The sequence below is a fragment of the Equus przewalskii genome, chromosome 24 (assembly GCF_037783145.1).
Source record: "Equus przewalskii isolate Varuska chromosome 24, EquPr2, whole genome shotgun sequence".
Taxonomy (NCBI): domain Eukaryota; kingdom Metazoa; phylum Chordata; class Mammalia; order Perissodactyla; family Equidae; genus Equus; species Equus przewalskii.
In genome coordinates, this window is record NC_091854.1 from 3006412 (window position 1) to 3034063 (window position 27652).

A 27652-nucleotide genomic window follows, 5' to 3' on the forward strand; every position below is an offset into this window, starting at 1 on the left:
GGCAGGCAATAGGATGCTGTTTCAGTGACCCTATCAGTGTCAGGAAACTAGTTTAAATTAAGAAGTACTTGTGTCACATATTCATGTCAGCAAGGTGGTGATTGTTGTCCTTTGTCAGCCTTCACAGCATTGGAGATTGCGTATAGTCATGTATGGAGGGTCGCCCTTGGTTTCCCTTTTCATTGCTTACTTACTAAGTCTATCCAGATAATCACTAATAAGAGACACCTAGAATCAGGCTGAAGAGACAGCGCTGTACAACATTTCCAGGCTGTGTTGATGGAAACTTTGATAAGTATATTTTTTGATGACAGGTTAAGCCACTTGTAGTTTATGATGGGATGAAAGGGTCGCTAATCTTTTGGTCAGTCTTCTCTTGTCTCTGTGATAATCTCATAAAAGGACTGGTGCAGGGAATAACCATGACTGATAATGCCATTAATTTAAAAACTGACACTGTAATTTTCATCACATGTAAATTATCTGAGCCTTGCAATCTACATAATCAACTCTCTTCATTCAATTTTCAAATTCCATTTTCGTTGTAGCATTTTGGGCATGTACCATAAATATACTGTTTTCCCTATAATGTTTTTTATGAATCATGCCCAAACTTGTGAGAATATTTAAGTAGGCCAACTTTGCAAATCTCTGTATTATGGTGAGCAATGAATATACCTTGATTTACCTTATTTCAGTTTTTAACCTCTGACAGAGCATCATTTTTCTTTCATGAAGAAAAATTCTTGGGCCAACGCTTTCCTCCAGTGAAGTGCAGTGGAGAAAACTGTGGACATTCCTGTCTATAAGTATGATTATTGATACTTCAACCTTTTTTAGAAATAAAATTTGACTGTTTTGCCACTGAAACCCATCACGAAAAGAGGCAAACTCTTGGAGACAAGGTGCAATTTGAGAATGTGTCTGTTGTCCCAGAGCATTCAGAAAGTGGCATGGCCCGGATGCGGGTGCATCCTCTTGTATTTCTGCTTTTCCTGGACTTGGCATCATTGTGGGCATGACTTCCATTCATTTTTTTCTAATTAATACCGTATTTGTTTAATAATAATAATAAAAGAAATTTTTGAAGGAAAAAACTCAAATAGCCTACTGAAATTTTCTTCACTGATTATTTCATCTTTAAATACTTGGGGAATGAACACATCACAAATAATAGAGTGAAATGGTGAACATGGCAAAAACAAGGAAAATTAGTGATGTTCATGCTTTCATCCAAGACAAATACAGTATCTGGTTAACCTCCATTCTTAACCAGCTATTCAGATGTCATTTGAATGTATTACATTTTATGGTTTAAACATAAATAAATAACAACACCATTTTCTGCTTGGATGCTTCTTTTTGGCCCAAAGCAGATTCAACCAAAATATTGTAGCATTGGGTTTCAAAAACTCACTTCTATTTTATTAAACAAGTGGGGAGAGATTCTTTCTTTTTATTTATTTTTTTGTTATAATTTGTTTTAAACGCTTCTTTATAATTTCCAACACTTTATTTTTGTTTCCTGCTATATTTTTTAATGTTATAAATTTTCCTCTAAAAATCCATTTTATATTCATCTCATATTTTTATGTTTTTTTTTGTTATTCTTAATATACTTTAAAACAGATTAACATTAACGATTCTGTGGCAAAATGTACCCTAAACAAGTCAAATAAAAACAATTGTCTAGGAATATATTTATAACGTAAATAATAAAAAATGTCAAAGGATATAAATATGTAATATCTAAAAAAGAAAATATGAACAGCCACACATGGAAAGATGTTCAACCTCATTAGTAGCCCAGGAATTGTAAAATCATTTCCAATCTCAAATTGGTAAATGTTTAGAAGATTAATAACATCCAGCATTGGCAAAGTTTCAGGTAACTAAAAGCTTTCAGACACTGCTAGTGGGTTGTGAATTGGTAGGAACTTTTGGTGAAATATCTAGTAATGTATATTAAAATGAAAAAAAATATTGTAACATTTCCAATATGAAGCATTTATCCCACGATAAGAAAAATGACCGTTACCCATGTAAAATAGTATGTATTATAGCGTAACTTGTAACAATAAAATGTTAGGATAAAAGCTACATTTTTATCAATAAAATTATTAAACAAAATATGGAATTTTAAGCAGTGTTTGGAATTTTAGAGATATATTTATTGATCTTGTTGAATACATATCCATGTTATGTGAAAAAACATTTGCTAGCCTTTTTGAAAGGTGGATCCCATTGGAAAACAACTACACACACACACAGAAAAACCACAACATTAAGCTATGTTTGTGTGAGCATGGAAAACACTATAGGAAGATAGTTGTGCTTATTAAAATGATTAGCACAAAGGAGTGCAATTAGAAGTTAGGTTGGGGGTAAGAGGTTATTAATTTTTACACACTTTTGTATTTTTTCCAGTTTTACAAGGGCATATGTTACTTTTGTAATTGAACATTAATTATTGAATAAAATTTGAAATTAAAGAAAAATTAAACTTAAAACTGCTAATTCATTTATGATATGCAGAATTTTCAACATGTTTTTTATGCTGGGGAGTCTACTGTGAAAGGAGTGAAGCTTGATGATGTTTTTACTACTAAAATGTGTTTAGGGAAGTTGTTATGGAAGATGTTGAAGTATTTTGGAGGAGAGAGTTTTGTCTGTTGGTTGGTTTCACTTAGGAGGAAAGCAGCCTGGTTTCTAAGGCTACAAACTAATTTTTTGGAAAATTGGTTCATGAAGATCTGCTGAAATCACTGATTCCAGCTCCTACACTCCTTTTTAGGCTAGCAGTGGCCCTATTAATTTGATGTGACTGCAGAGTTTCTAATGTTAAGTTCAGTAATAATACTCCATTTCCATTATTTACCAGTTACTTAATGCACATCACTTTTTCCCACACTGAGATTTCATTGAAAGAACACAATACTGGGTCCCATGGAAAATGTAACTCTTTCTATTTTCGTTGACAGGCAAAATTTCAAAACCTTTTCCCAAAATGTCTTTCATGAAACTAATGTTCCAGGAAGATACACCCTTTTTTCATTTGGCTTTGAATACTCATAGTTCTGAATGACGTACCTTTATCTATTACATCCAGCCATTTTGATAAATTACTTCATTGAAGTATTCAGAGAACTGGAATTGTTATCTTTGCTAATTCTAAAATGCTCGATATGGTGAGAAACACACCAAGCAAAATGCTTCCTGGTATTATAGCTAATTAAGTATAAAGATCACTGTCTAAAGACTTTGGTTTTTGTTTTGATTACTTAGCTTATATCAGAATTCTATGTTTTGGCCTAAAATCTATTTAATTACAGAAAATCAAAACACTTGTAATTTGTGATTATTGGAAAAAAGGGAGAGAATTTACTTTTTATTTTATACCTTCTCAAATAAAAGTCATATTTTTATAAGAAAAATAATTGTGGGGCTGGCCCTATGGCCGAGTGGTTCAGTTTGTGTGCTCCACTTCAGTGGCCCAGGGTTTCACTGGTTCGGATCCTGGGTGCAGACCCAGCACTCCTCATCAAGCCGTGCTGAGGCGGCATCCCACATAGCACAGCCAGAGTCACTAACAACTAGAATGTACAGCTATGTACTAGGAGGCTTTGGGGACAAGAAGGAAAAAACAAATTGGCAACAGATGTTAGCTCAGGTGCCAATCTTTAAGAAAAATGATTGTATTTTGACAGATAAGTAACTTGATACATAGTTCAGACACAGAGTGTTTCATGTGCCTCTGGTGTTGAAATAAAAAGTAAATATATCCTAGAATTTCTAATCAAATCTATACCTCTATGTGCCTACTATCTGCTGTGTTAGATTTTTACCTAGTCAACATTAAAAAAAAATTCATTACCACATTCAAGTGTTTAGTTCCCTGTGGTGGATGGTTCATGAACACTGAATTTGTACTCTCCCTATTGATCTACTTATTACTGATACTTAAAATTTTAGAACTGATAATCATTTATTATTCTGGGGAATATGAATTATTTAATCAGTTCCAAACTTTTGAAATAACTGTCTGGTGTTTTAGAAACCAGAAACAAAAATTATAATAGGAGTTTAGACTATAATATATTGCTGCAAAGATAATTATTAAGGGAAAACACAGCTGACATTTTCTGATTTATGCACACAATCAGAGTTGGAGTCCAAGGACTGTGACATAATTATCTTCATGCTAACAATTTTTGTAAATCTCTTGACAGAATTTTAGCTAATTTTAAAATGCCTTCTGAAGATTAGCACTTAAAATTGTTGGGGAAAATAGCACAATTTATTAGCAAGGGTATAATTGTAAACCTTCTAAATACTCATTGTGAATATCATTTAGACAGTAACTCCTGCTTTAGCAGCTGGTATATAAGACATCAGTTTATGGAGTCTTGAAACAACAGAGAGTGGAATCTAATTAAAGAGGATTACATGCCAAAGAAAAATTATTAAAAACAGACTAATAGACAATTGTTATGAATTTAGAAGTCTCTGCCAAGTTTTCTTTTTGATACAAATTTATGTAAGTTAACTGTCAAGTAAAAGCCTTTATTTCTTCAAAGCCAGAAGGATTTTAGAAGGCTTTATCTTTTGTGACTTAAAAATGATTGCTTTCCTGAATTTTAACTTAACACAAGATCTTAAATGGTTCCATTAATCTTTTCTAACATATTTAAAATGCACATGTGCCTTTAAAGATAAATGATTAGAAATACTATTTTAGGTTTTTTTGTCTGATATTTATCTTGTACCAAGCATTCCATAACTGTATATAGGGAAATCTTAAGCATATTTTTCCTTTATAAACAAAAATCAGTTTATCAATTTAGGTGCTGTTTATGGAGGCTTGTGTTGAATTGGTTTGCATAATTTTTTTGTAAAGGACATATAAAATTTGTGATACACTGAAGATTGTTGAATTTCAGTACCACAACTTAATAAATTCCTCCTTCCTGATTGAATTGACTCACTTTACTGTGATCTCAGTGGGTTTTATTCCAAACAAGAGAATTGAGATAGCTTAAAATAATACATAGGGGGATTTTAATTATTTTTTAAGAAGTAGAATTTTAAAGTAAGTGATCTTTCCCAGTACAAGAGAAAAGAGTATGCTCACGTCTGTGAGTTTACCTGGTGCCTAGCTGTACATCTTACACGCTCTGTGTGGTATTGATACAATGCATCATGCATTGCATTGCACAGCCATATGGCCTGAGTAGACCTTTGTAGATTTTGATCAAATTAAACATATTAAAAATTAATTGCTAAACACTGAGAATAATGTGTTCTTATGTAATTAATAAATTCATGAATACACACACTGAATTCAGTAAATGAGACTTTGTTTAGCATTCTTAAGTGGGTGATATTCCAGAAAATAATTCTCTATAGGAAAAACTTAACTATCTAAAGTTGTCTTTGAGATGTAAAGAAATACCACAGTAGTGACAATGGAGTTATTTGACTTTTTTCCCTTCATCCCTGATCCCAAAGTTTTCCTCATCTGCTTAGACAGCACCTATTCGAGGATCGCCTGCTGCTTCAGAGAGAAACTCCCCAAGGACAAGGGATTGGTTTAAACTTGAGGCCTCCAGATTACATCAAATTTTTTATCTGGAATAAGCTTGAGATCCTATATAATAGCTGTGTACTTACGGTTTTCTAGTGGCGGTATTTAACTTAGTGATGTGATAGTTAATATTGATGTTAGTAAAAATTATTAGTAAATAGTTTCTTTTAAGCTACCACATGACAAAGGTAGATAGCTGTTGGATCACGTGGTTGATGGTCATTTTAATGGAGATTGTTCAGAGCTAGCATCAGTTCTTCTGGATGATAACAAATCAGCCAGTAAATGAAGGGCTTGCTACTGTGAACTGATTAGTATTAAGAAAATGAATTTACTATTCTGTTTTGGTAGACATACTTTTTATAGAAGTTAATTCGTAAATATACCACACCCGAAGACTTGTCTATGTAAAGTTCTGATCTTGTTGGAATTAGGTCTTTCCTGTTGGCTTCAGAATCTATGCTCACTAAGCAGCGTTTGATTTTTCTTTGCCATTCTCTGTTGAGTTTCCTGAGTTAAATTTCACTGATCATGTTATCACGATAGTCCAGCCCATGTGACAGTTTCATGTAATAAATGAGTGCATCTGCATTCTAGTTTTGTACATCTGTTTCCGTTCACTTGGTTAGTGTGAGGCAGAATATAATAGGCAGACTCATTGTCATGGACTGACAAAATTAACTTTGTTATTTTGCAAATCTGAAGAACCAAATTTGGAGCATGACTTTGTCACCAAGACATGGCTGCATGGAAGGTCTCTCGGAGGACAGATAGCCAGCTGCCCACACTGACTTCCTTTTGCACTTTTAATTGAAGCTAGCATCTGATTTATGTATGTGAAAGTTCTAGAACATCCATTCAACAAACCTTTAATGGTTAACTGCTATGTGGAAATATAGTAGTAATTTAAAAAAAGCACCTCTTGCTGTCATGAACTTACAGTCAGTATTTAAAAAATACTGTAATGTGTAATATAATGTAAGTGTGATAAATATTATGAAGAAGAATAGTAAAGAGGGGCAAGGGAGCGGAGAGCGAGAATGGGTTCATTTTTAGAGGCAGTGGTCAGGGAAAATGTTTCTAAAGAAGTGACAAACAGAGACCTGAATGAGATGAAAGAGTAAGCCGTGTGAATATTTAGGGGAAGAACCTTTCAGGCAGAGAGAACAGCAAGTGCAGAGGCCCTGAGGTGAAAGGGTGCTTCTGTGTGGACGGAACAGCAAGGAGGCCCTGTCATTGGAGCAGACTGAGCTCAGGAAGCCTGGTAGGAAAGAGACTGGTCAGATCACACAGAGTTTGAAGGTGACAAAACTTCGTGGGTTGGAATAATAGATTTTCATTATTTAACTTGCTCTTTGAAAGCCTTCCCTTTGTCAAGATTAAGTGAATAAAATAAACAATAATGACTTCCAAAAAGCAAATATTAAGGTTTGTGTTGTGATTTGAGATTGGCAGTAATTGACAATAATACTCCACAATATTTGTTGAAATAATGACACTGTGTTTCATTTGATTATCCCATAAACCATGTGAGACACAATTAAAACATAACCATTCATTATATAAAGAACTGTGTGGTAATTTTTTTCTCTTTTTGAGGAAGACTAGCTCTGAGCTAACGTCTGCTGCCAATCCTCCTCGTTTTTTTGCTGAGGAAGATTGGCCCTGAGCTAACAGCCATGCCCATCTTCCTCTACTTTATATGTGGGATGCCTGCCACGACATGGCTTGATAAACAGTGGGTAGGTCCATGCCCTGGATCCGAACTGGTGAACCCTGAGCTGCCAAAGTTTATTGTGTGAACTTAACTGCTACATACATCACTGGGCTGGCCCCTTGTGTGGTAATTTTGAATAAGAAATCAAGATTAAAAAGTAACTACTTAACCGTGAATTTTGTTGACCTCCTTTAGATATAGGAATTAATGGTCAGCAGGTAGGATTCTGCAGCACAATTCTTTATTTTTATTTTTGCTTACCTTGGGAAAGTACTAAAATATTACTTAATTCTCACCATGAATGAGAGTTGAAATCTTAAAATATTTCAAAGTAAATATAACTAAAATGCATTTTGATTTAGATTATGAACCTCAAAATGAGATTCATTCTATCCATTTAAAAATGTAAAGCAATATTTGAGCAGTGCTTTCTTGTTTACAGTGTATTTTCACATACGTGATCGCATTTATCCTCACAACAACAGTTTGAAATGGGCATCATTACTTTTAGCATCTTCACTGAGACCTTCATTTCTTAAGGAATATCTGCAGATTGAGATGTCAAGCACTTTCCTAAGAACACGTAAGCACTTTAGTTGCAAAGCTGGAACTTAAAAACAGATTTCCTGCCTCCACAGCTCCTACCTTTCCTACTCTATTATATTCCATTTCCCTGTGACTCATAGAAGATTCTCCTAGACAGGGCCTGATTGTAAGCTGGCCACCATTAGTGAGATGACATTAGCTAAATATGATTATGTCTTAATGTTCCCTGAAAGGATTAGCCTAGTTAAGACATACCGAAGGGAAAAGCAATTATCTATTGAAATATGAATCTCTTGATTAGAACTGGAAATCGCATATTGGTATTAGAATGTTCATCTGGAACTTTAAAAAATCTGAATATAGTCATTATTTCTTGCTTGACTTGTAAAGAACTTTAGTAGGGCTAGTTTTGAGGCTTCTTGTTGAGCGCCAAAATTAAAATATAACATTTTGCTGGAAAAGGAAGTTCATCTAATTGACTCGTTCTTTAGAGGAATTTAGACCTTGGGAATTTCTAATTACATCAGAAGCATATGCACGGGTATTATCTTTTCCAGATTTACCTTACTGCCTAAAGAAAACCATTAAATTAATCAATGTTAAATTGCCTTAGAGTCGTAGTCGTATAACTTGGAGTGTGCTATTTTACTTAAATTCTTCAGGTTTTAAAAGTGTGAATTTATAATTGCCTCCATAAGACTTGTGGCCTCCTTGGTAATAGTTCCCTGTGGGTCTTTCAAAATAGAGTTTGCTGTAGGCTTTCAACCATCTGAGATCATTAATACATGGTTAATATGTGGCAATGATTCTCCCATTGGATGTGAGACAGACTTGCCTAATAACAATTACCTTTTTGAATTGAAATTGTAGTTTTTGAAAATGAAGAGTTTTCTTTTTCTTTTTCTGTTTTTTTTTTTTTGACTTGGTATCCCCAGTGACTTGCAGAGTGTCTGGCACCTATTAGATTTTAAATAAAAATTGAATGAATGATGGAGTGGATGACTGGCTTTCATTTTTGGCTTGGCAACAGGATTGACTTTTGCATCATATTTTCTATTGGTTATTTAAATTGCTTGAACTTAAGCATCATTATCAAACACCAATAGAAATTTGCTAGCTATCGGACCCCTTGTTTCTTAAGATACTTGGACAACTGGTTATATTTGTAACTTTCATTTCTATGTCATCTAGGTCTACTGCAAAATTTTTCTTCCTGATGTTAAAATTTCAGCATAGACATAGTACCAGAGATGGGTTTCAGGGGATCCGTTGCCCCAGTTAAATTGTATATAGCATATTATATAGATATATATATGTATGTTTTGTGAATATTTAATTTTTTATAAGGAAAGGATTATGATTCTCACTATATTCTCATAGGGATCTTATGACCAAAGAGTTAAAAGCCTTTTTTTTTTTCCATAATGACTGCATTTATTTTACTTTATTATTTATAAGAATCACCTGGAAAACATGAAAAATGCACATTTTTCTATCTCACCCTGTAAAATCTAATCCATTAGGATTATGGTGATACTCTCGCCCTTCCTCCTCTATTTGTTCAGTGTACTAAGTGATTTGTGTATATTATCTCATTTAATCCTGTTGACAGCCCTAGAAGGTAAGTATATTTCACTTAGAATGAGCTGAGTTAAGTAACCTGCCTAAGGACAGGCAGCTAGTAGGCAATAACGCTGAGGTCTTGAGGCGAGAGCCAATTCTACGCCCTTAGATATTTTTCCCGCCTTAATCTGGAAAATTTGGGCTTGTTTCAAAAACATGTTCAGAAGTAATAAACTCATAGATATCGCTGCTCCAGGAGAATGAATTCTTCTCTCTTTATATTCTCACTTGATTGTGATCAAGTTTGGATCTTATCTTGTTTACATTTCTATCCCTTGTGCTTAGCACGATACCTATCATATAGCAGATTTTCAGGAATTTTCTTCTGAATTGAAATTTAATTGATTAGTAATTCTGAGGCTTAAGTTCTTGTAGCTGTGCCGTTAACTCTCTGCCACCTTAATAATATAGAACTGAGTTTCCTCATTTATTAAAATTAGTTTTCTAATTTTTAAAATTTACGTTTGTGTATGAATTTCAGATCCAACCCATTTAGTTCTGGTTGTTGTGATTATTTCATTAAGGAAATGCAGTCCTCTGGAAATTAAGTCCTATGGTAATACCATGAAATCTTTTATTAAATAATGTAATTTGCTGACTTTTTTGCTTCTTTCCAGCTCCATCCAGCATATGAATTAGTAGATGTTTGGTTGAATTTGTTATTGTTTGGTATCGTTTAATCAGTGATCTTATTTAAATTTCTCAGCATTCAGAGATCTCCTCGTGGTATTTTGCTCCCATGTAGCTGTTGATATTCTACTCATTTGTTTTATTATACTTTTATACAGTCCCTAACACAGATGAGACATAAAACACTCTAAAACCTATCACAGTTGAAGCTCTAGACCCTCCTTCAACCCATGGGGATTCATTTGGCAGGAGGCCCACCCAAACCAGTTCTTTTTGATGCTTGGTTTCTAGTTTCTACTTTAATTGCTGCCAAAATCTGAGCACTTGGGAATTTAATTGCTCATTATATTTGTCACAGTGGTGTCACAGACCCAAATAAAGACTGTTGCATGCAAAATATTTATGGGTATTAATTTGGCCTAAACATGTGTACATTGGATTCCTTATTTTTCTAAATTGCACAGTATAGCACATCTAAACAGAAATAAGACAGAATTCTGCAAGAACTTATGCCCCACTTTAGTAGTAAACTATTATCCATCAAGTCGGGTATCTAAATTTAACAACAGGTACCTAGAGGAGGACCTATTCGGAACTTTATTATATTACTTTATTCAGTTTACTCTTTTGAAGCAGTCTTGGAGAGATTTGAGCCTGGCTCTGAGGACAGGCTACTTGGGTTCAAGTCCCTGCTTATCCCTTACTAGCTGTATAGGTTTGGGCAAGTTATCTTAATCTCCCTGTGCCCGTTTCCTCATTTGTCAAGTATAGATATCTATGGTTGTTGTGCAGATTAAATGTGTAAAGCTCAAAAGAGTGCCCACACAGAGTAAACCCTCCACGTTTGCTAGGTTACTATATTTGATCCTTATATGCCAAAACACTATAAAGTTTACAGTGGTTGCTGAGATGGATTTCCAGTTTCCTGCTAATTCAGTAGGGATAACCTTTGCCTGTTGTAGCAAATGAAATGTCTAGTCAGCGCTAAATTCAATACTTTTATTGTCCTTGCATTTTTCCTGTGTGTCCCCACTGCTTGCTCCCTGGTGTCTAGGCTAGTAGGCTGGCTTCTTGTCCCAGTGTTTTATTACTAATCACTGGTTTTTCTTGTTCTTGTTCTTGCTACTCTAAGGAGTAGTTTGTTCATTCATTTTCTCTCTGTATCCTCTTTTCCCTTTTATTTACCCTCTGCTCTGCCTTTCCCTTCCTTCTTTCCTACAAAATGCATGCACCACCTTGCTTCTGCTGTGATGGTTGCAGCTTTCTTGTGCTATTAGCTTGATCAAAGGAAATTATGAGGCACTTGAAAACTAGGAAGTGCAAGTCATCACTGTGGACAAGGGAATTTTTTAGAATTGTTTGGACATTTTATATCTTGGAAAATAAATCCCCTATGTCTGACTTATGCCTGAAATTGCCTTCTGGCATAGTCCTACACTAACATCCCCTAGAATGAACAGTATATTAAAATGCTCATCACTTACAAATAAGTTTATAATTTTTCTCAGATTCATACTCATGTGAACTGGGCTGAGGATGCACTTTGATAGGAAGACATTGGCTTCACTCTACTTATAGTTGCCCCTAATGTTAGGGAAATGTAATTGCTTGCGGACTTGACAGTGAGTCTGTTTGCCTCTCACCCAGTGGCTCTGATGCTTAATTTTATTTCTGGAGAAGATGAGCAGGTAAAGATGTTAGTTGCTTGAGACATTTATCTCATTATGGTAAAAGACTAGTATTTGTCTGAATTAGAATTCAACTCACATATCTCTTATTTGGTACTTTAATATGTTGTTCTTGAAAAATAAAAAAAAATCTTGAATTTGATTTCCATTTCAGGACACAGAAGTATTTTTGATGGAGGTAGCAATTAGACTATTTAAATGCTTATGGGGCTTACTTATTTCCTTCATTGTTCTGCTAAGGCACAATAAACTTAGTGCAGACTCAGGAAGTAAAAGACATGGGGCATTCTTTCCTTTTTTGTTAATCTAATACTCGTTTTGGGTTCCTGTTTCACTTCGTGACAAAATATGTACTTTTAACCACTTCCAGATAAATCACTACTAAAGTTGAGACTTCCTATCAATAAAATGAAGCAATACCTCCAGTTGCCCCAGAACACTCTTAGCTAACTTTGAGAACTGTGGCTGTCCTCAATTCCTGGAGCCGCAGCGAGCTCCGTGGGGCCACTTCAAGCTTCTGTGTCCAACTTTTCTCTCTCTTTTGCCTTCAAGAGAATGTTTTTATCTCCTGTCTCTGTGGTTGGATAAACTAGACAGTCAAGTGGTCTTCCAACCCTATTGTTTATGCTAGGAATGGGCCTTTAAAAACTCAAAATCCAGTAATTTCATTTGTTTCTTCTTTAATGTTTTTCATGAACTTGTTCCTTCGGCAGTGGTGGAAGCCAAGATAAAGTTTAAAATTACAGTGTGGTGGTGAAGAGGAGGAGGTGGATGAGGGATTTGAGGACCAAAAGAAAAAACACACAGACAAAAAGTTGGATGTATTCTTTCTTTATGCTCTCAATTCACCATATAGAAAAGGACCTGTTTGAGATTCTGAAACCATCTGTATAATTTTTGAAAATATAAACCTGAAAAGGTAAATTTTTCTCAAGTATTCTGCTTTTAAAAGATTATCTGCACATGGACTTTATGAAAAATGACCTTTTCCAAAATATCGATCAGATTAACATTTGTTTTTTGGAAGTGTTTATAAATTATAAAAAATGAGAAAAACTTATCTTAATTTTTGTTTGTTACATTTTATTATACAGTTTTTTCCCCAAAGGACTTCAGACATGGATATTGGGATGACAGTAGGTTTTTGTGGACTCCATCTGTGTTTGCTTTTGATTCTAAGCTACCACGTCCCACTGTTGTGGCAGGCTGCCTTAAATATTAAATATCTGTGACTTTCTTTGGCCATGGGTGTTATTGCTGTGGTCTAGGGAGTAACTTTAAATGGCTAAATTGAGATCTTGAAATTCTTTCTTAATTACAGTAATACAATTATTACGCCCCTTCCATTGATTTTAACGATTCAATAGCACATTTCATATAGCATCCTGGGTCTTAAAGACAGTATTCTAACTCCAAACAATTGTTTTTATTATTTATTTTTATTTTCATCTTTTTGAGGAAGATTAGCCCTGAGCTAACGTCTGCCGCCAATCCTCCTCTTTTTGCTGAGGAAGACTGGCCCTGAGCTAACATCTGTGCTTATCTTCCTCTACTTTTATATGTTGGATGCCTGCCACAGCATGGCTTGATAAGCAGTGTATAGGTCCACACCCGGGATCTGGACTGGTGAACCCTGGGCTGCCAAAGCGGAAAATGTGAAGTTAACCGCTGCACCACTGGGCCTGCCCCTTCAAATAATTGTTTTTAAATAAAGAGATTTAGGCATAGTGTTGTTTGATTTTGTTAATCCCTGCTGGCAAAGTTTCTAAGATTTTCTGAAAAACCAATCAAACAAAACAAAAATATTCTGTCAAGGAACAGGTTTATTTCTATTAAATGACTCCGTTTAGCAAAGGCACATATATGTATATGTGTATATGTATGTGTGTATATGTGTATATATTCAAAATTGGAGATTTATTAAAAATTTGCTCGTAGCAATTAAATAAAAATATTTATTCCCACATCTGGTTTATAAACCATCTGTGGGGAAGCATCAAATTAAAGATAGGTGGTGTTTTTCATATCGAGAGTCAGTAAAGTTTGAAAGAAAAGGTTATGAAACCTTCTTCCCTGTGAGATTTAAATGTAATACTCTTAGCAGTGATTCGTCTAAATTGATGGGGTTGGGCTTATGGCAAACCTAACTGCAGAGGAAAGTAAATAGAATTATGTGACTATAAAGAAAACATACATTGTTTCCCATTAATGGTGTAATTGGGGAACAAAAAGAAATTTAGAATCAGAAACCGTGAATTTGAGTATTGACCGTACCAGATAGATAGTAATGCTCACATACTTGGAATACATTTTAGGTGAAGACAGTTTGCATTATAGGAGATATTAGTTGAATGAATAATCCCAGTCTATGAATATTTACTTTTTCTTTCTTAATAGTTTTTAAGTTTTTAATTCATTTCAGCCATCTATTCCTATCCTATATTTATAATAGCATTAGGAAACAAACAAAACCACCCAAAAATAAATTGGCTTAATAAATAATAGCATATGGATGCAGAGGAATATTAGACAACTTTAAAAACGGCATCATGAAGTCTGTTTAGAATTGTGACTAGATACTAGTCATATATTATTGTTTAAATATATGAAGGTTAAAAACAAGACATTCTAAATATTATACACTCAGTAGTTGTGTTTGGGTATTTTCAGGTATTCATTTAGCAGCCCAAGTACTGTTTTTTGAGTAGCAATTGTTAACGTTAACTACGTTGTAGGCTGAATGTAGCAAATGAATGTAACAGATTTTATTACATGGCTTTTTTTTCTCATATTGCTTTGTATACATCCTTATACCTCTCTTTGTGTGTGCAAAAGTGAAGAAGGCAAACTGAGGATTGGGAACACTTTTGGGTAATTTGAAATATGAAAACTTTCATGAACTCGTTGGGAAATAGAGGAGGCAAAATCTTAATTAGGGACCCTGTTCATGTTTAAACAAAAAAATTAAAAAATTTTGAAAAAGTCTTGTTTTATATTAAATGTCTTTTATTGCTAGCACCTATCTGGTTGTATTATATTTTACAAAAACATCATATTCAACATAGAATATACAAATATTTGTAAAAACTTTGCACTTAGGAAAATATTGAAAGCTATAAGTAAAAAGAAACACTCTTGTTTATTCAACATTCTGAGATAATCTGAGTTACTAATATTTCATTTCTGCTCTTTTATGGTGTTTCTTGTTTTCCGTAATTATAATCATATCATGCAATATATTCAATTTTCTAGTGTTTTAAGAAAATTAAAGGCTGACGTATAAACGTTGGTTTGTTAAAAATTACCTAAACAGCATTCAGAATGAATGCATAACATCCCTCAAATTTAAAGTATTTTATTTAACCATTCCTCTATTGAAAATTTCAAATTTCTTCCCCAATATTTCAACTGTTATAAAAATGCTTCAGTGAACATCTATGAGTGTAAAACTCTTTTTAAAAAATTATTATTTCCATAGAAATAATTTGAAAGGGCATTATAATCTGTAAAGTGTAAAATTTATATTTGTACCCCCCACTCCCCTTTTTTTTGTCTGACTGCCAGTATTAGGCAAAGAGAAAGGAAAACTCTGCTTTCTTCTTTAGAGGCCCAGATTCTAACTAAACTTAATTTTTATTTCAGAAGCACTGGAAAAGTGTTCTTCAAAGGCGTCTAATTCAAATAATTTAAGTTCTCATCTTTACAATTATAATTGTATAAATTTCATCCTTTAAGACTATTCACTATAGAAAGAAAAATTCATAATTTAGTGAATAAAGTATCAAGAGCTTATCGGGATAAGTTAAACTCTGTTACAGGAACTGAATCTTTAGTATAGAATTTCAATAAATAATAAAATCTTATTTAATTAATTAAAGAATAAAACATTCTTTCATTTTAACTATAGTGATATGTGGTTGCATTATGATTTCTTAAACAGGACTCAGATTCTATTCTAAAAACTTTTTATTGCAATATGATTGCATATGGAAAAGTAAACAGATCTTAAATATTTAGTCCCATGAATTTTCACAAAGTGAATTAAACAGTGCTCTGGGAAGACTCTCTTGTACCTCCTGTAGTCACTTTTAACCAACTTCCAACATCTTGATTAGTTTTGCCTATTTTCTTTTTTTTTTTAAGATTGGCACCTGAGCTAACAACTTGCCAATCTTTTTTTTTTTTGCTTTTTCTCCCCAAATCCCCCCAGTAGATAGTTGTATATTTTTAGTTGTGGGTCCTTCTAGTTGTGGCATGTGGGATGCCGCCTCAACATGGCCTGACAAGCGGTGCCATGTCCGCGCCCAGGATCCGAACCGGGGAAACCCTGGGCTGCCAAAGCAGAGCTCACAAACTTAACCAATTGGCCACGGGGCTGGCCCCAGTTTTGCCTATTTTTAAAATGTTTTAGTGAGATATATTCACAGACCATAAAGTCCACTCTTTTAAACCTTAAGTAGTTTTTAGTAAATTCACAGAGTTGTGCATCAATCACTACTAATTCCAGAATACATTCATCTCTCTGAAAAGAAACCCCATTACCGTTAGCAGTCATTCCCCTGTGCTCTCGAGACCTTGGCAACAACTAATCTCCTTTCTCTCTCTATGGATTTGCCTATACTGTACGTGTCATATAAGTGGACTCATATAATGTGGTCTTTTGTATCTGGCTTTTTAAGTTAGCCTGATGTTTTCAGGGCTCATCTGTGTTGTACCATGTATCAGAACTTCCCTTTTTATGGCCAAATAATATTCCATTTTATCAGTATACCACATTTGGTTATCCATTCATCATTTCATTGACTCTGGGTGTTTTCTACATTTTCTCTGTTATGAATTTGTGTGCAAATATTTGTGCAAATATACGTTACTCCGTATTTTCATTCTTATGCCAGTACCACAATGTCTTGGTTACTGTAGTTTAGTAGTTAATTTTGAACTCAGGAAGTATGAATCCTTCAGTTTTACTCCTTTGTTTTAAGAATGTTTTGATTATTCTGAATCCCTTGCATTTTCATATGAATTTTAGAACCAGCTTGTCAAAATCTGCAAAAAAACGTCAGCTGAGATTTTGACAGGAATTGCATTGCATCTTTAGATCAATTTAGGGAGTAGTACCGTCTTACCGATATCAAGTCTTCTAATCCGTGAACATAGGATATTTTTCATTTATTCTGGTCTTTTTTTCATGATATTTTGTACTCTTTAGTGCACAAGTCTTATGCTTGTTTTGTTAAATTTATTTGTAAGTATTTTACTATTTTTTATGCTCTTATAAATTGAATTGTCTTATTTTCCTTTTTGGATTATTGATTGTAGCTTTGCCTATTTTTAAACTTTATATAAGTGGAATAATTTTGCTATGTGCTTTTTCTCTGTCACTTCTTTTGCTCAATACTATGTCTGTGAGATGTATCCATGTTATTCCATGTAGACTTAGTTTGTTGATTCTCATTGCTGTGTAGTTTTCCATTGTATTAATATATCACAATTTATTTATATATTTCATCTTGACATGCATTTGACTCATTTCCAGTTTTGGGCTATTTTGAATAGTGTTACTATAATGTTCTTGTATGTGACTTTAGGTGAACATTTTATACATTTGTTCTGGGTGTATTCCTAAGCCTGAATGTTCAGCTTTTGAAAATACTGCCCAAAAACCTTACAAAGTGGTTGTAACAATCTACAGTTCCACCAGCAGTGTTTCGGTTGCTTTTTATACTAAAAGAATACTTTGTATGATTCATCTTTTTCATTTTAGGCATTTGCAAAGTGTGTAGTGATATGGTTTAATTTTGCATCTTCCTCATGATTAATGATGTTGAGCATTTTTTTTTATGACTAATAATGTTGAGCATTTTTTTTTCAAATTAGCTACTTGGATACTCTCTTTTATATAGTATTTATATAAGTCTTTAGCCATTTTCCATTGAGTTATTTGTCTTTTTCATATTTGTTTGTAGGAGTTCTTTATTATAGATATAAGTAATTAAAATAGTATAGGAAATTGAGCAGTTGGCCATAATGGATTCCAGAAACAGACCCCGTTTATGCTGTGACTTACTTTATGGAAAAAATGAATTACAGTGGGGAAATGATGGTCTTTTCAATAAATAGTACTGATTTAATTGTTTACCTATACGGTGTGATTTCCTATTTCTCTCCATGTACAAATATCATTCCTAGATGGATTTCACATCTAAATGTGAAATGTAAAATATTAAAGTTTTGTGAAAGAATATAGGAAAGTATATTCATAACCTTGAGGAAGTCAAAGATTTCTTAAACAGGACAGAAAAAGCACTAACTGTAAATTTAAGCAATAGTATATTGAATCTCATTAAAAATAAGAAATTCTCTTTATGAAAAAAGAATACTAAAAAAATGAAAAGACAAGGCACACAGTAGGAGATGATATTTGCAGTTTTACATATCTAAAAAAGGGCTTTTATTCAGAATTCAAATTATTTTAGATACATTTTGGTAATTTTCAATATTTTCATTATAAAAGCATGTAAACTATGTGTTAAAAGGACATTTACCTTAATTTGGCTGACAAGAAATCAAGGTAAAAATAGAGTTATATGTATCAATAGATTTTTGTCAGTTAATTCTTACACACTGGAAATTATTAATTTTAAATTCTGTAATTTTTAAAATCCAGCATACTTATTTACAATTTAAAATAGAAGGAACACATTAATATTTAAAAGTTTATTATTGAGTTTTTCTTTGTTAAATTAACTAAAATGCTAAATCCAATTATTTTGTTACCTAAATACCACTAAATTCTTTGTGAAATGTAATGTGCCAAAAGATTCATATGGATATAGGTTTTAGTCTAAAATTTAATCGTATACATTATGTTCTCAAAATTTATTAGGGCCGTATAAGGTTAAGTTAATTTTACATATAAAAATATAGTTAAAAATGTAGTAAAATAAAAAAACTCTTAGAAAATTCAGTTTAGTAATGCTAAGAATCTGATATAATATCACTTAAGTTAGGAATTAGACTTATTTATTGGACACAGATTTATATATATATTTGAAAATAAACATGATGTATGTAATTGTTATTTAAAGATCCTATTATAAAATTTTGATTCCAAAATGTTGGAACTTTTAATATTATGTTATACCTGGGTTCTATTGTTCCATGTCAGTAAATGCTAATTTTTTTACAACTAGATATTTATCGTATATAGTTAATTGTGATTTCAAATTTACTTTATTGACTTTCCCTTTGGATTTAAATTGGCTTTGATATACTTGAGATTATTTTAGAGCACTAATTTTTAAACCTCAAAACTCTAGAAGTTGTACTACTTTTATATAATACTCATTTCTTCTATTTACCCAATTTTGAAAAATTGATAAGAAGGCTTTTATGACATCTGTATCATAAGATGTTTTTATTTTGTTACTGTTGAATTCACACTGTCAATTTTAATGAATCCTACCTAATTAAAGTGGTGTGCATATTTTTCATGAGTCCATAATCAATATAATCAATTATCTTTTTACATAATTGCATAGATATAATTTTATCTCGGGATGTTGGAGGATTAATGCATTTTTTAAATATGTTGCAGAATTGCGAGAAGCTGGAGAATAATTTTGATGACATCAAGCACACGACTCTTGGTGAACGAGGAGCTCTCCGAGAAGCAATGAGGTAAGTCTGGGTCACCATAGCAACAGTCACAGATGTGGTAAAGAAAAAGTCATTCTTCATTATTGGGGGAACAAATGAGTTCATTGCCACCATTCAGCTCTGTTCTCTAAGGTATTAATTTGTCAGTGGAGAGACTTCCCTTGAGGCTGTACTTTGGTTTTGAAGCTGCATAAATGTTAAGCCTCAGTGCACAGTAAAAAATGTAAATGTTTAATTTGTTACTTAAAATGCTTAAGGGGTGTCTTGTTTTATATTTATACTAAACTGTCTGAGTGAATGGAAATATTGTTCATCTAAATTCTGCCTGTATATAAAAATAAACAGTACAATGGTGGTTTAACTCAGTAGTATTTTCTCCTAATTAATATTTAATTAAAAAAGAGGTACTTAAAATTTCATATTCTATTAGATTTTATAGATTTATATTGTAGTATTTTTAAACTGATTTACATTTTCACACTATTACAAAGTATATAGATTAACTTTCTTTCAAACATAGTACTTTATAATGAGCCTGATGGTTTTTTCTTTTTTCACTTTTTAAAATTACTATTTCTGGATATTTCTCTGACATGCCCCCAAACTTGATGCCTTTTTAATAACTTTTAGGAAAGAGTCTTGAAATCCATCTGAACAGAATCAAGGAAGGCTTCCTACTAGACATTAAAAATGTGTGAGGAATAAACCCATCATCCTTAAAGTTGGAAAACAACAACAAATGATATTAATCTTAAAAGTTCTGAGCTCGAACCTTCGTGTGGGATAATTTCCAATATGTCTTTACAGAAATAGTGTATTTACCTTTATTTAGCCTAGGAAACCCAGGTTGATTTTTAAAATATATCTTCTAGCAATGCTCATTTATTTAGAATCTTAAATCAAGGTTAAAAAAATTAAAATAAGAGAAAGGATAGGCCTGTGGGGCTTCCTAGAAAGGTAGTTTAGCTGCAATTTTGTTATTGCTAACACGCAGTTACCATATACTTTAGTTTAGAAGCTGCTCTTATTTAGAAGCTCCCTTTTACCATGCAAGCAGCAGGGGAAAGTAATTAAATTTAATAGAAGCTGCCCTCATTTTGAAGCCACTTCTATTTAAAACCACAGGGGGAGGTAATTAAATTTAATGGAAACAGTAGCTTCTACACAAAGATACATGGTACTTCTGTATAGATGATTATGATGTCACAAAAAGAGGAATAATATATTACTAGTACTGAGAAATTACCAGCTGGAGCAAGTGAGCCTATTTTATTGTTAATGTCTTTACTAATAAAAAAGGGGGAAAAATAAAACTGAGAACACAGAGAATTTTTATTTATATAAAATGCAATCAGACCTTCTCAGAAAGTTGAAGTTATTGAAAATAGTAGTAAATTAAAAATAAGGTGTAAAATATATTGTGGAAAAGGCCAATGCAGAAATTGTGAATGAACTCCTGTTTTTTACTATAATCTTTCTCCTCCATCTAAAACTACCACAGTTATAAATTGAGCACATCATTTTTTGTACATGCCCATTATAATAATTTTGAATATATTAAGCATGCACACCAATATTTATTTAGAAAAGTACAATTATTCTCCTTATTTTTGTGTCTATTCAGTTTGAAGTAAATGTGTAGACACACAGGAAGACAAAGAGAATGCCAGCTCTGAAGCTTTGAATAAAAGAACTGAAGGCCAAAAACATAGAAAGAATTGCAGAGGGGGAATGTGAATGAAAATGCATGTGAGTGAGGGCAATATAATGAGCACGGGAAGGACATGTAATTAGTATAGAAAATTTGTCATCAGGAAACACCAAATTGAATTATGGGAGAACTGCGTATGAAGAGATTATTAAATGCTGCCAAATTTTGTACTATTTGCCATTTTAGAAAATACCAGGATATTCTGCTTTTAGAAAAGAAGAGATGAGCTAATGAGAAAAACAAGTATTACCTGGTGGAGTAACTGCTCAAACTCCATGAGCCACCATGCTGCGGATAAAGCAGTAGTCTAGACAGTTTCACTCAGCGTTTAATTATATGGCTCTAGAATGTACTTTGTTTACATGGGCTGCAGCTATCATACACACACACGTGTTATTGGTAATGTTTAGATTCACTAAACACAATTAAATAATTTAGTAACTAAAAGCGTTTGACAATTTTGTATACTGTGGGCCTGACACTTTTGTTTTTGTTTTTTGCCTTTAGAAAATGCAGCAGGAGCTCCTTTTACATGTGAGATTATGGAAACGTGTAAACAAAAAGTTAGAATACCGTGTGACTCATAGAGTAAGAAGAGAATGCATAAAGGGGCAAAAATGAATTATTCTCTCATCTATGATAAATTTTTGCCCTGAGTGAAGGAGGTCTGGATCAAAGAAAACCATGGAGAGATGAAAAATTTGATCTAGGCCGTGAAAGATGGCCAGTTTTGTGGGTGGAGGAAATGGTATTGAGCCAAGGCATGGAGGCCTGCAGGTGCCAGGTGTATTTCAGTGGTCTGATGTAAGGCGAATTCTTTCAAGCTTTTTTGGATACCTGTTTTCCCACAAAACTGACATAGGCAGAATTCTTCAGTAATATTTCTCCTTATAGGTCCAGAATCCTTGGGTAGAAATGGAGCAGAATGGGGTTGGCAGGGATGATGGGAGCAATTCAGAATCACAGAAGGGAGAGGGAGCAGTGGGAGACAAGTAAGAATAATTTGCCAAGAACCTCAGTTAGCACAGGGGCTGGTCTCAGGAGGCTGGCTGGAAACGTGTTTGTTACTATATTCTAGAGGCCGGTTATATAAAGTCTAGTTTGCCATGATAAAGAATTTAAATTATTTCAAGGAGTCATTGTGGTTTTTAAGGAAAGGGGTTACAGGATTAATTAAATATGACCACTATGAAGATAATATTACGGCTCTTTGAATTCCAGTAGGAGAAAAAGACACAATATAGAGATAGATACAGTCATTCATTTATTTAATAAACATTTATTGGGTTTCTGTAATATATCATGTAATGGGATTATAGACAGGAGTAAGGCACAGTCCCTGCCCTCAGGGAGCTAACAGTCTTATGGAGGAGATAGGTACAATAGTCAATGCTTGATGTAAAGACTCAGAGCCCCAGTCCTTTTGTCTTTTCCCTTCTCCCAAAAGTCAAGGTAGTGTTCTCTTGGTCCACGGGCATGGCAGCTTGGTTATGGAAGCATCCTCTTCTCTCATTAGCTTAGCCTCTGCAGCAGACCTCAGGTGGCTCCTGGTGTCCACAATGGTGCTCTCGTCCTAAGCTTGTCTAGCCTGAAGAAGCTGGAGCAGAGCTGGACTAAATCTGAATATTGACCTTTTGTGGCTGCTGTGTTTGGGGCCTTTCTCCAGTTTAGGTATTCCTCCTTATTTATTAAGGTTCTGCTTTTTCTATGAGCTTAGAACAAAAGAAAGAGGATCTGCCCTTGCTCAATTCTTTTCTACCTCATCTGGTCCCTCTTCCTGGCCAGTCTTTGCCGTACAGTCTTAAACCTGTTATTTTGTCAGTATCCTACCTCATGAATCATTTTAGACATCTCCTGTGCTTCCCTTTGATCCCAGACATGAAGAAGCCTCGAACATATAGCTGGCTCTGTGAAAAGCACGAGTGGCTACAACTTACTCTAGAATGTGCTAGTTAAATAAAGTAGATATTTGATTAAGTTTTAGCCCATTCCCAGAATGGGAAAAAATAATTTAAGAGTTTGGTTGGGCAGCAGAGTGGCAGCAGTGGAGGAATGAGAGAGCAGGAGAAATCAGTAACCCCACTAAGATAGAAGTAGAAGGGTATAGAGGTCAACAGAGGGGAGTGTGTTTGAGGAATACAGAAATATTTAGAATGTAGACCTGATGAGATGTTATGACTTAATAGTGTCAATAAATCATAAACCTGATTTAATCTGTGCTGCCCTGTTTAAAACCTTTTAAAGTGTTCTTCTGCTTTTAGAATAAAGTCCAATTTATTTGTGTGTCCTACTAGATAATAAATCCCATGAGGGCAGGAGGATTGCTATTTTGCTCCCCTTTGTATTCTTAGCCTTACCACAGTATTAACATATAGTAAGTGCTCAATAACTATTTAGTGAATTATTGATAAAGGTAAGAAGAAGGAGACTAATCAAGGGCAAGTCAAATGTTTTCGTTTGGAGTGTTTGGATATACATTTGTTGATATAGGGAGAGAGAAAAAAGAGGAGGATTAAAGGAGAGGATTTTGGTTTAGAGATGAATTTGGGATAGCTATGGTAAACTCATGTGCACATTTGCAAGAGGCAGAGAGGAAGTACAATACTACAATTCAGGAAAAACACTGGGGGTTGATGTACCTGGTTGGTTGTTGTTAGCATTTTAATACCTATAGATGTACAAAGGCATGCGACTTACAAGAATAATGCATTGAATCAGAAAGGAAAGTCTAACCAGATGCCTAAGAAAATATTGGGCTTAGGAAAATGTATGTTAGAGAGAAACAAATTTTTGGATTTAAAAATTTTAAATAACCTCCCCCAGAGTCAGTTGTGACTATAATATGGTGTACTTGAGAGGAAAATGTGGGTGGCATTCTTTCCGGTGTTCTCTTGTTCATGGAGACATCTAGAGCAATGCTGCCCAGTAGAACTTTCTGTGATAAGAGAAATGTTCCGTGTGTGCTCTTCAGTGTGATAGCCACTGGCCACATGTAGTTACTGAGCACTTAAACTGTGGCTAGTGTGACTGAAGAACTGGATGTTTAATTTTATTTATTTTTTACCAAATTAATGTAAAGAGTTGTGTTTGGTTAGTGGCTATGGTTGGACAGCATTGCATTGCCCTGGAGGGATATTTTTGTGTCACTAAGGTGACGTTCACCTGCCTCTCACGATGGAATTCTCATCGATGGAGAGGCAACAATTAGGCTAAACCACAGTCACGCACATCCCACATCTACATCATACACACTCTCCCAGAAAATGGAGAGTAAGAGGTGAATTCATAACATAGTAATAGATGTAAAACCAAATTTAACAAGTATGATTTGATATGCAGGAGACAAAGTGACTATTATTCTGTAACAGCATGATTTATATCTAGAAAACCCAAGAGAATTAACAACAAAAGCACCCTAGGAATTAATAAGAGAACTTAGTAATATGGTCAGATTCAAGATAAAGATGGAAATTCATGAGATTTTCTGTGTATTACTTAGAACCAGTTAGTGGTTGTAATTGATAATAGATCTTATGAAGTTATTGTAAAGTATCCCAAATCATCCAGGACATGTTGAATCACTCAGCAGGTGGTATAAGAGACAGTTGTTTTGCTGTTTGGAAAAAGAAAACACTTTATATTCTCACCTCACACATGCTAAAGGAAATTTCATGTATATTAAAAAGGTAAATGAAATAAATGAAACAGCAAAGTCCAGTAGCGTATGGAAGTGATTGTCTTTTTGAGGTTTGTGGGGGGGAAAAGACAGTAAGCTAAAAAGTAGTTGAAGAAATCAGGAAGCTTTGACTGCATTAAAAAAGCTTCTCTATGTATGAAAAAAAATCACAAAATTAAAATACAACATAAGTGCACTGTAATGCCATGTGTATAACAGATTCAAAAAGATTAGGAGCTCAATGGATAATTGGCGAAGTATGATTAAGAAACCCTTGAAAATGTTCAGCTCTATCGGCAAACAAAATATAAATTACGTAAAAAATACTAATTTCGTGGTTATTGACATTACTGCAATTCAGTGGGGAGGAGATTTTTGAGTGCTAGTGATGGAATGGTAAGAGAGCCATTTTCACATTCTCAGAGCTCAAGGGGAGTGGGAATTACTGCTGCGTTTAAGGAAAGAGGTACCAATAAGTAATAAGAGCCTTAAAACAAACATACACTTTTCATATTAATTTAGCTTCCTGAAATATATTACGCAGAAGACATAGAAATTATGGACAATTTGAATCTGTTTCTCAAACTATAGAATATGATAGTAAACAAATTGAATAGAACCTAATTGTCTACTATTAAGGAAACACGGCAATGAAGATTTTGCTTGAAGATTTATTAAATGAAGATTTTAACAGAAAATAAAATTGCATGTGGAATATGATCCCTACTGAATATAAAGAATGCAGAGAAAAAAAGATAGGAATAAAACATAGCAAAATAGCTCTTACATCTAGGTGATGGGATTACAGATACTTTTTGCAGGCTTATAATTTTCTGTTCTCCTAAATTTTCTATAATGGGAACATATTATGAGTGAATAGAAAAATAATGAAGTAAGAAATTTAAAAAATGGAAAGAAAAACTATGAAATGAATAGTAGGATAAGTAAACATCAGATTTGAGACTCCGACTGTGCTTTTAGATAAATGAATCTTTTTTAGTCTTACTTTTTTGTAAAATAGCATTAAAAACTTCTTAGGGTTGTTATGAAGAATGAGGATAATGTAGGAGAGAATGCTTTATCCTTTGTGAAACATTAATAAAATGAAGATATAAAGTGTTTAAATGTTCATACATGTTGTTTTCCTTTAATGGTGTATAGTGCTTATTTCAAAGAATTTACATCTGTCATACATAATGGAATTGACTGGAAAACTTCAGTATGGTCTTAGAATATAGAATACCACAGGGAGTGTTTCTTATCTAACTTAGAGTCCCTTGTAATTCCATGTCTTTGTGGAAATATTGTACAAGATTTCTGAAAATTATGACATAAGAAAAAAACATTTTAAGGTCAGAAAAAAATGCATACTCTAGCTTAAATCTCTGTATTATAATAATGAATTTACAGATGAAATTCTTAGTTTCTTTTCATTATATTTTCTCCTTATCTCTGCCAATTCAACCCTGTTATCATGCCAATGTGATTTGATTTCTGTATTATCGTATTTTGTATCTGTCTTGGCCCCTGTAATAAATGCTAAACATCAAGGGGCAAAGTGGGACCATTTTAAACATTGTGTCTCTGTCTCCTTTTCAGTTCCAGAGGCAACAGTGGGCCACACATAGTAGGTATAAGAAATTGGAAGGTATTTGAATTGAATAACTTGAGAAAAGGCAGTGGCAAATCCTGGAAAAGGAAAGATACATATAGAATATAGTTAATTAAGAAAAAATAGTAAAAATACTGTACGAAGCTTTTTGACGGTGAAAATACACAAAATTATAGATTGCTTAGATATGTGGATATACCTCTCTGATGAGAATATAAATTACATTTTTGGAGTACAAACATTGCCAGTTCGGGGTTAATATTTTATTTGCAGAGCCTAGCCTATTCCCTGAGGGCTGTTACATTTAGATTATTATTGTAGAGATGAACTACCAGCACATAATGTCTCTGAAATCTATTCTTCCAGTTTGCTTGGTTTTGTCACGTGTTAGGAATTCTGTCACTAGATGGTGATGTTGAGTTGCACAGTTTATGTTCCTGGCTTTTTTTCTGGTGTCTGTAGTAGTAATTATAGGTGTGCCATAAACCCCGCCATTAATACAGAGTTAAAAATTAAAGTGTAACTATGTAAACTTGGAAAATAGCTTTAAGAGAAACAGCACATTCTAAATATTAAGTCAAAAGGTTAAAATTGCTTTAATGTGCTTGTTTCTTTACTTTAGACTCATAGACTTTGAGAGGCAGAAGGAATATAAATAGCAATCTAAACTTTTCATGTAGATTTAAAAGATGTATTTTTCAGTTTTTCCCTTCTAGATGTGTTAGACTAAAAGGTACATCTTTAATTTCACTCCTATGTTAATATCTGGTGGTACTGGGCTGTGTTACTCCTGGTACCTAGATATTGTTTTAGTTGCTTATTTTTTATTGTTTTACTTATATGAGTCTTGCATCCCTTGCTAAGCAAAATGGTTAAACTACATTGCTATTTCTTAAACTGGTACTTCTACATGAATTGGAGTAAAAGACTGTCGCTGGGTAATTTCATCCATCTGATAAGACTTGAAGGTAAGAATATTATCATAATCCTACTTAATCTTATTCTTGTAGATAAAGTTGTATGTGTCTGTGTGTGTGCATATATTATGTGTGTGTAAATGTATGTTTATATATGTATATATGTACTATGGATCTCTAGATTTCTATCTCTATTTAAATCTGCCCCTCCCAGTCAAGCAAATCTGGCAGCATGACAGCATATGGAATTTGGAGGTCCCTTTGCTTCTCACACATACCCATTAGGATT

The 27652-nt window shown here is 33.6% G+C and overlaps 1 protein-coding gene across 2 annotated transcripts in view; it reads left to right on the forward strand.

The window, feature by feature from the left end:
* Positions 1-27652, forward strand: part of DPYD (dihydropyrimidine dehydrogenase) — a 773365-nt gene that overhangs the window by 83823 nt on the left and 661890 nt on the right. For both annotated transcript variants that reach the window (XM_070592141.1, XM_070592142.1), the window contains exon 3: positions 19386-19468. In XM_070592141.1, coding sequence (XP_070448242.1) covers positions 19386-19468 — 83 coding nt within the window. The remainder of the gene's footprint in view (positions 1-19385; positions 19469-27652) is intronic.